Here is a 9,769-nt window from a genome sequence, read left to right as displayed (position 1 = left end):
TCCATCTGCCAGTTGAAAAACGACCTAAATGTCTACAGTGGCTTTCTGGTAAGCAACATCATCTTGTCCTAGTCAGTGCACCAAAATCTTGAATGCTTGGTCAGAAGGCAGAAAGAATAATTTTTCCTAGAATCCTTTTTCCTTATGAAGTTTTACTATGCTGTATACAGCATGTCTGAGATCATTTGCTTCATCACATGGTCCTGAAAACAAAACCTTGCATACCTGTACAAAACAGTCCAATATGTGGATATATACGGTCACCTAATTTTTGTGGTGTTGAGTCATTCCAAGATGTTGACTCAATAAAAGCCATGTAGGATTGTGAAGACCAAATGCATGCAGTTTGATACCCTGGAAGGCAGAAATACAAAGACACCATTGCTTCACTTTCTGCCCAAGAAGTGGAACATGTCAATCAAAGAAGTCCATGACTTTTCATAAATTATGAAATAATTAATTCAGGCAATATTGAAAAGCAAAACTTTAATATTTTTTTTCAATTTGAACTCAACTATCAATCTAACAATTCAATGAAAATGTTGATGAAAGTCTGATTAAACAAGACTTTCTGTTTAATTACTGAGCTCATTTTGCCTTTAGCTATTTATAACATGTGCTTAATCCAATTGATTAAGGTGTTTTAAGATTTCCCTAATATTTTTGTAGTGCTTTCAAATCCTCAAAATCCATATATTTGTCTAAGATGTATTATAATTGCCTCACACGTTTTTTTCTATGTATTACAGCTACAACAACAAAATATGTTCAGATACTCTTCTACTGTGCTCTGTCAGACCTGGACATAGACATGGAACCCACAGCAGCTAAGAGTAAATAGAGTTGCCTTGACATTGAGAGTTCTGCCTTGACATTTCCTATCTGGAGCAATTTTTGTCATCTGAAGTTCTGCCCATGTGTTCAGTTATACTAAAGCACTAACCACGGTACTATGCATCAGTTTGATGTCTGTTAATATGTGCTTTTTTTATAAACCACTCTGTTTTACAGGATTTTTTAAAAAAATTCTTAAAATTTTATCTTTAAAAACAAATTTTAAAAAATTGTTCATAGTGAGTTATCATGTAACACTTTGAAACTATGAAGCACTGTATGAACAAACATTTATTAGTCGAAAAGTGCTAAATATTGGATCCATTAATTGCAAAACTGTAATAAAAAGTATCAGGTCTAGTCACAATCCTAAGAAATAAATTGGTAAATATTACAAAAGACAGACCAGATATTTGCAAGATTCAGAACCCAAGTTGGGAAGTAGAAGCCACAGTGTACTTCCAAAAATGTAACCAAATTCTTAGCCAAAGTAAAAAATATACAATTCAAACTGGTAGACATGCTTTAAGTCAATGTAGTATTAATGGTAAACTATTCTGATGCGTAATTCCTGGCATACATGTTGAACCAAAAGGAGAAAACCAAAGTTTTCAGCCATTTAAATCCTGTTAGAAATTCTCATTTTATAATATCCCACATTCATTACCCTTTTGCAGAACAGGAGTTTTCAACAAACATATTATACCATTGTAACTGAAGGACTTTTGCTTTCCAGCAGAACAACCTGCTGTGGAACACTGTAAGGACTCATGTTCCACGAGTCATGTTCCAGCTAGAGTACATTCAGGGAAAAGACTTCACCTTTTCGTGGTGTCCATTGCTTGCCTAGAAGTACCAAAGGTGGTACCCCATGAATCACACTAAGTTTTTCCATGGTGGAATTTATTTAAGTAATTCACAAGGAGAAATTAAAAACTACTGATGCTTACAAAATCCCTTGAGCCCCTGCCCAACCCTTCAGGCCTCAGCAGTTCCTGCTGGTGAGGTCTCCTACTGAGCACGCAGAGAGCTTCCAGCACTGGCTGCCAGGTCTTCACATCACGTAGGTGCCCGTTGCACAACACCCAGCACAGGCACGTGCACTGGAGAAGTGCGCTCACCAGTGGGTGCCATGAAAGAAAAGGGCAGTTAAGAGCTAGGATCAGTCTTTTGAACATTAAGTTTTTCAGTGTGGCACACAGGAATGTGCAACTTGTCCAAATTCTTAATCTCCTGAAATGGAAGAGACAATAACTGTCATTAAAAAGAAGCCATTAGCCTTGCAACCTAGACCATAAAAGCAACTTCTCCAGCTCTAATATTGTTTGCTGATATGTAGTACCATTTGTTACCCTTGTTGGCAAGTCATACTTCCTTTCTGTAATTACATTTGAATATAACATGTATTGTTTCTAATTTGAGTTTCATTACTCCTATTCAATGAACCCAAATTAAGGTAATTTAAACTTATACAAGTCCCTGTAGCTTCTAGCATTATTGTCTTTTCATAGAATCATAGAATGGTTTAGGTTGGAAGGGACCTTGTATTGATGTCTGCCCAGAGAAAGAACAATGGAATAGGGAAGGCGGCAATCATTGCTACTTAAACATCTCTTCGTTCCCTCCTCCCATGGTAAGGCCATTTGCAGGACTGTAATTTCATGCATCTCCAACACAGTCTTTGCTGACAGAGCTCCTGTGAAACCTTCTATTTGCATTTCAATGCCGTTCTACTGTGGCAGTTTCCTTTTGGTGGGGTTTTCTTTTGGTACAAAGTATGAGTAATAAAAGTGCACTAAATTAAGGTAAAAATGAAGATATTAGAGATACACATTTTGCTTTTTGGAAGCCACAACTTTTAAGCAATAGAATCACTTAAGCATCACAATCTCAAAACACAAAGAGGAAAGAAGACCTGGGGTGTAGCTGAGTTTGCCCAGCTCACAACATCCTCATGTACTCTTCACGCACACAACACATGCCTCTGGTAGAGTATAGAGCCATTTTGATCATGCTCTACGATTGTATGGAAATATTGCATTTTCGCCCCATCTTTTGCAAAGCACTGGTTAATGACAGAGCCACAGTTGCAGACAGCATCAGGACACAAGGACAGTATAAACCCTACAAGTCAGTACCAAACTGTCTACCTCCACAGAGTTCAAAGTCATGCTTGGTGCTGAGCTATGTGTCACACCAGGACAGCATTGTACCATCCTCTGAAGATTTTCCTTGCAGGACCAAAGTTCCTAGGTGATTTGAGACACCTGAGGTGACATCTCAGGTGGTGACAGATAGCAGGCACTACAGGTAGTGTAATAAGGGCTATGGACTAAGACCATTTCTGTAGAGAATTCTGACCTGAGAAACTTCTTTGTCTGTTTTTTGCCAAAATCTGGTTTTGCATGAATCTGTTAACTTTCTGGGCATGACGCAGAAGCCTTCATTTTCTTTCTTTCTGCACAGAAAGAAAGTAGCAGTCAGATACAAGGTTATAAATGTGAATAATGTTGAAATTCTCTATGGACGTCAGAATCTCAGAAACATTAATGTTTTTGTTGATTTTTCACTCCTTACAAATAATACATGTAAGTTATTGTGAAATACCTAAAGCAAGTCATAGATGCTGAAGTATTTAAATAAATAAACATCTGATCCTTGGCAAATGCTATAGTTGTGTGGTTTTAAATCATAAAAATAGTATTGTGAATTAAATTTGCCCTGCCTTACATCTCGCAAGTTGGTTTCCCAGGAGAGCAATAAGACTCTAACTTTTATTTGTGTTCTCTATAACACAACAAAATAAGCATTTATGGATGGCAAAAATTCTGGTTATTCCAGGTGGGGCTTTTTCTCAATGCAGTTATTAGTTATTCTTTACCCAAATGCTTTCTTGATCTAAGGGTAACCACACCTTTGTACACTATTCACAGATGCTCAATTATTCAGGCAAACAATAAACACTTTTTCAGATCTTGCATCCAGGTTAAGTATCCCATCATTACATAACAAAACATAAGGAGGAGGCTGTTTGACATGTAGTTTATCAGCTGGCATCTCTGTGGCGGCAGGGATTGGGGTATGGATAACACGGGGAGCCTGTGGAAGACGTAACCCATGGAGGTGAGTAAGGGGATCCTGGCAGGCTGCAGGGGCAAGAGAGCCTGGAGAACAGCTCACCTGCAGAGCTGGGAAGGGTCTTTCAGGGGCAAATGCTGGGACAATACGGTACTTGGGAGTAGTATAACCTCCTCGGGAATCAAGAAAATACAGGATTCTTGCTTTTTGTTGAGAATCACTGTTCTTTGAATAAAAATGGGAGAACTGGTATCAGATTCCATTTCTGTGCCAGCAAAGGAAAACAGAAGTTGGTGTCAATAGAGGAAAGACTATCGGCCATAGAAAGTATGAAGGTGCCTGGGCTTTGCATGAGCCTGAAGAGCTGTAAGGGCTGTTGTGTGATCCCTGGGTACAGAGGTGAAGAAATGCCTTCGCACATTAGGTAGGACGAGGATACTGAAGTGTGAAACAACCTGAGAGACGCACAACCTGACACTGGGCCAGGTCACAGCTCTGCTACAGGACAAAGTGCCTTCGGCGTATGTGTGACTTAAAACTGGAGACACTTCCTAAAGATCTTTTTTTGAAATTTACCTTTGTTGTGTAACAGGAACTTTAGAAGTATTATTGCACAATCTTTGAATCTGTAGTACTAGATCTGCCAAGTCCCCGTTCTCAAGCTGATAAGCTATCAGGTTTTGTAAATCTTCCTTTTTTTTTTTTTTTTTTTCCACAGGATTGATTTGTGGCTTATGAGGAGTGGCAGCCAAGCAACTATGTGAAGTGCTATAATTTTGCAAGTGGCTCAATAGCTCTAAAATTAAAAAAAAAAAAAAAAAAGAAAGGCAAATGAGGAAAATAAAATGCAAACCTAAACAAGATGCCACAAAATAACAGGAGAATGACTTCTTTGACTTATACATCAGAAGCCTGGATTATAACCACAAGAAATTAGAAGTGCTTATCTAGGAATACACATTTAATGTAATGGATGTCACTGTAAAACATGAAAGATTAATAGGCTACAGGAATATCTGGTTATTAGCTACCTAGAAAGGTCAGTATTAGATTCAAAGGAAGGGAGTGGAATTTGGTTTACATGATCATGGTTTTGGAACAGGAGAGGTCAACATTAAAGCAAAGGACCATGAGTCGACCCTTTTCTAACAGGTAGACTAAATGAAAATTAATTGATCCATGCTACAATTCTTAACATGAGAAGGAACTTCTTTACTTTGAGGGTAGTGGAGCACTGGAACAGGCTGCCCAGAGAGGTGGTGGAGTCTCCCACTCTGGAGACATTCAAAACCCGCCTGGACGCTGTCCTGTGTAACGTGCTGTAGGTGTCCCTGCTCTGGCAGGAGGGTTGGACTAGATGATCTCCAGAGGTCCCTTCCAACCCTAACAATTCTGTGAATTCTGTGAATTCTGTGAATTCTGTGAAAAAGCAAAGCAGAAATAAGTAGGTCTTTAGAGAGCTCATCACCCAAAATGTGATATGTGTCAAATGATGGAACTGAATACATTTTGGCATACAAACTCAACAAAGATTAATTCAGCAATATATTTACTTAGTGCTCAGAAATGTTCATTTCACAGAGCCAAAAATAACTGTGAGCCACACCTGCTGGAGGGAGGGCAAAGAGAGTTTAAATTGGAAAAAAAAAAAAAATGGTTGGGGCTGTTTAAGAACATTCTACCTACATGCAGACACTGGAAAAAAGAAAGGAACATGCACTAGTTTAAAACTCTAATAAATCCTTCCTTTTTAGAGGGGAACTGTGAAGAGTCATTTAGAAATAGAACAAAGGCAAATTTGATGGTAATGACCATAAGTTCAGGACAAGCTGCTGAACAAGGTGCCCAACCTATTTAGATGTGCTTCTATAACAGCTCAAAAGAAGAATTGCAGAACCTGGTTGCAATGACACAGTAGGTGTTTGGGTCAAAATATGCTTGCTATGATGATATTACCTTATATCTGATTAGCCATTGCTCTTCTCCATGCAATGCCATCACATAAGGAAAGCTGCAAATTAAATTCATCTTTCTCTTGCTATTTTAGGAGTTAGGTCCCGTCCAGCTCAGCGTGTGTGTGGTCATGGAAGCAGAATTTAAAATTTGCGGTGGAGTTACATTTGACTCCACAAGATGGAGTGCTTGATGCTCTCAGGAAAGAAAGAGAGCCCGTTGTTTTGAGGCCTTCTGCTCAAAGCAGCAGAATCAGAGCGATGTGCATATTCTAGCTGATAGCAAAAGTCCTGAGAAGGACACACTTAGCTCCAGTGAAGAGTATCAGCTACATATTCTGAATAATGCTGTTTAACAACCTGCTGCAAGTTCAAATGAAGATAAGGTTAAAGTTCAAACATTCCTCTTTCCTTATCGGATTGCCTTCATGTCTGTAGCAGAAGACAGATTTTCTCGTCCTGGCCATTTCCTATATATAACAGCTAATATGAATACCTAATTCAAAAGGATGATGAACATCCTTTCCAGAACTTCCACATTAAGCATAAATAATAAACAAGCTAATAGTATCTCATAGACAGTAAATTAGCTATTTTATAGTAATAAATGAGCTATTTTATGGAAATGAAAAAAAATAATTGTTCTGTTTGAATGTCTGAGCAGTTCTCAGTCCTCATACTTCCCTTTTTGCTTCTTCATCTGTTTTTTCAGGTAAAACTTGTGAAATCTCCAAGTCTTTCTGCTATTTGGTAGCAAAGAGCTATTTATAAAGACACCCTTTGGAAAATACAGCACTTAGGTCAAATCAGGTGCCTGTTGACCTCCTGCCCATATGATGTCAGTCATGGGCAGCTATGGCCTTTGTTTTATATATATATATGTTACTTTTCCATATCACTCTGTTGAATTCACTTCTGCTTCTACTACCTTGTAGAGTAATCACCTAGCTCTGCTCACTTAGTGGAACACCAAGCCATCCTTGCCTTTCATCTCAGCTTATGATATCCATCTGCTGCCAGTAATTCTTTCAATATGTTAAGGTACTCTGGATTAACTCCTTCCAGTAATAGCTGCAAATGAATAATATGCACAGAGTGGGCAAGATCTGTATAAGCAGTGCCATCAAAAGGTAGCAAATGGAGAAGGATATGCAGGTTTCATATTCCTTTCTTCATTTTGCTTACTTTTCTCTCAGGCAGAGCACCCGTATTAGTTGTAGCGCTTGCTACAAATCTGGATGGTAAAGAGATGTGTGTTGGCCGACTGACCTCCCCCCATATGTCTCAGCTATTCATTCTTCAAAATGTGTTACGTAGTAGCAGACTTGTCAGCGTTCCCACTTTCCATTCACGCCCTCGTTTGTCAGCTGTGCAGAGCTTCTGAGCCCTGTTGGGTTGCTTGCTAGGCTTGGCTAACAGCATGGTGGCACTTGGGTCATTTGTGGAAGTATCACCTCATGGGACCTGCATCTAGGCAGGGCCATTTGGACCAGCTGCATCTGTGGAGGAAGTTACTAATGCTGAAGCAATTCCGGTTGACCCAAAATGTTACTCCTCACCTTCTGTGTGACCTTGGCTGCAGTGAGCCCATCAGTCCTGGCTTCAGGTATGTCCTGGTTTGAGGTAAAACAGAACCAATTTTCTTCAGTTGCTTTTTAGCTGGGCCTCTTCTAACTACTGAAATTAACACCATATTGTGCAGACACTGTTCGCTCTCAGAATGATAAGACCTATGTTTATAGCTGATGCCCAGGCATGGTATGCAGAGAGGCTCTTGCTTATACTTATTGCTAAAACACCCAAGGCCAACCAACTTTGTTATTTGCCCCGTTGGAGGGTCAGAAGCGGAAAAACGTAGAGGGGTCCCACCTGCGGGGAGGAGCGGACAGGACAGGTGACCCAAAACTGACCAACAGGGTGTTTCACCTCATCTGCCTCATGCTCAGTATAAAAGCTGAGGGATCAAAGGGTCAGCTCTCTTTTTCTTCAATGGCCAACATCTGAGGAGGACTCTGTTCATCTGCCTGTGATCCCGATCCTGAATGCAAATCCAGAATCCAGTTCCCGTCCGTCACCGAGTCCAGTCTGGGACTGCCCCAGTGCCAGCCGGTGTCATGATTGTCCTCTTGGGAGCTTGATACAGTTTTGTATATATTTCATTATGTCTTTTTATTTTATTATTAATATTTCATTAAAGTAGTTTAGCTCTTTCTAAACTCGTAAGTCTCTTTTTCCCTCCTCTGCCTCTCTGTTTGAAGGAGGGTAGAGGGGAGTATCTGTCGGTCCCATCTGGGGTCCCCCAGGTCCCCAGTAGCTGATTTGGCCTAAACCATGACAAGGTATTGTATTGGCTCATATTGAGCAACAGATACCAGTGAGAAGGATTTATTCCTAACATTCACTGTAACTAACAGATCAAATCCTAGATATACTAAATATTGAATTGAGACCTACAGGTCACTAAGATGTTTCTGCTTCTCTGGGACAGTGCAGATAACCAGACTTCATGTGTGTCTTGGTACAAGAGAAGTGATCTAACTTTCTAAGAGAGCTTTGAGGCCTTTTGGGGACTGAGGTTTATTCAGTAATCTATACATTCTATAATCTGTATAAAGAAAGAGTCAAACTTTCATACATGGAAAATAATCTGTAATTTACCATGGTACTACCATAAGGGTCTGACCAGCCCTAGGTGTTACTTTACTGGGAGCTCAGGAGTGACAGATGATGAGTAGAACTGGAGAGATATAATCTCTCTAGAGTAGCAAGTATTAAGATGTTTATTCTGTTCAGCAAACAGCAATTATTTTCTTCCACAGTTAGATGCTATACCAAGAATATCAACCAAGTACCTTGCACACTCAAGGCATAGGCTTATTTCTCCAAAAGACTAGAAACCAGGTAAGACCAAACTTCCCTGGACATGTTCAGGGAATCACAAGGAGAAATGTGACTACGATTTTATCCCCTCTCCTCTGCTAGACTGACTTCTGCTCCTATAATTTATCAAGACAAACTAGGTAAACATTTTGACTTTGAATGCAGAAAACATTTACTTTTACAAACAGCTTCACAAGTAATCTAGCTGCTGCCTAGGGACTAGTCATGTCGTAAATGACTGCCAAAACAGGTTTAAACTGTGGGAGTGCAACACAGAGAAAAGGACCCAGGAAACTATTTCTTTTTTTCTTTAAGGCATTTCATGAGCTGACAACATGAAGTATCTGGTTTAGTGAGTAATTATCAGAAGCACACTACCATAGAATTGGATGCAACCTGCAATGAAACAGCATAAAGATTGCTAAAAATCATGCTGGCTGTGCTGGAACTATTCCAGCCTTCTTCAGCCATTCATACTCTCAAAGTAACACTATTTTAGGTTAGGGGTGAACAGGGTTAACTGATCCTCACATATCAATATGGCAAGATTTGGTCTAACCAACTCACAGTGGATAAAAAGTATTACAGTCAATGAAAATTCATAATTGACACTACCTGGGGACTTATCCACCATTTATTTATTTTACAAATAAAACAGTCATTTTTCTTACGACTTTATGGTTTTATTAACTTACTTTCCAATGGACAGTAATAAAAGGGTAATAAACAGCCCAGCATCTCTCTCAGAGCACTTAGGCTTATCTTACAGGCTGAATGAATCTGTCACTGTCCACAGCAGTACAGTTCTGCCACCACATCTGGAGTGGAAGTTCTGGTTCTCTCTGACATGTCAGACATCTTAGGGGAGTGGACTGAGTTTGTCCAGTTGTGTCTTGATTTATTTTTATTTTTTTTTAACAGGTGGCCTTTTGATCCCCCCTGCTTTTTCCTCTAGTTCCTGAATCTCCCCTTATTTCCTAGTAATAAAGACTGAGCAAGCTTTCCAGCAAGTCCATCAACACCAA

The 9,769-nt window shown here is 39.6% G+C and overlaps 1 protein-coding gene across 1 annotated transcript in view; it reads left to right on the top strand.

The window, feature by feature from the left end:
• The window catches only part of LOC104292539 (Y+L amino acid transporter 2-like), a 16,366-nt gene extending 15,525 nt beyond the window's left edge, over window positions 1–841 (top strand). The window contains exons 9-10 of the mRNA XM_009891942.1: window positions 7–48; window positions 750–841. Of these exons, the coding sequence (XP_009890244.1) occupies window positions 7–48; window positions 750–841 (134 nt within the window). The remainder of the gene's footprint in view (window positions 1–6; window positions 49–749) is intronic.
• The last annotated feature ends 8,928 nt before the right edge of the window (window positions 842–9,769 follow it).

The sequence above is a fragment of the Charadrius vociferus genome, unplaced genomic scaffold (assembly GCF_000708025.1).
Source record: "Charadrius vociferus isolate BGI_N301 unplaced genomic scaffold, ASM70802v2 scaffold15, whole genome shotgun sequence".
NCBI lineage: Eukaryota > Metazoa > Chordata > Aves > Charadriiformes > Charadriidae > Charadrius > Charadrius vociferus.
The sequence above is the reverse complement of the archived record's forward strand: the minus strand, read 5'-3'. Positions and strand labels throughout refer to the sequence as shown.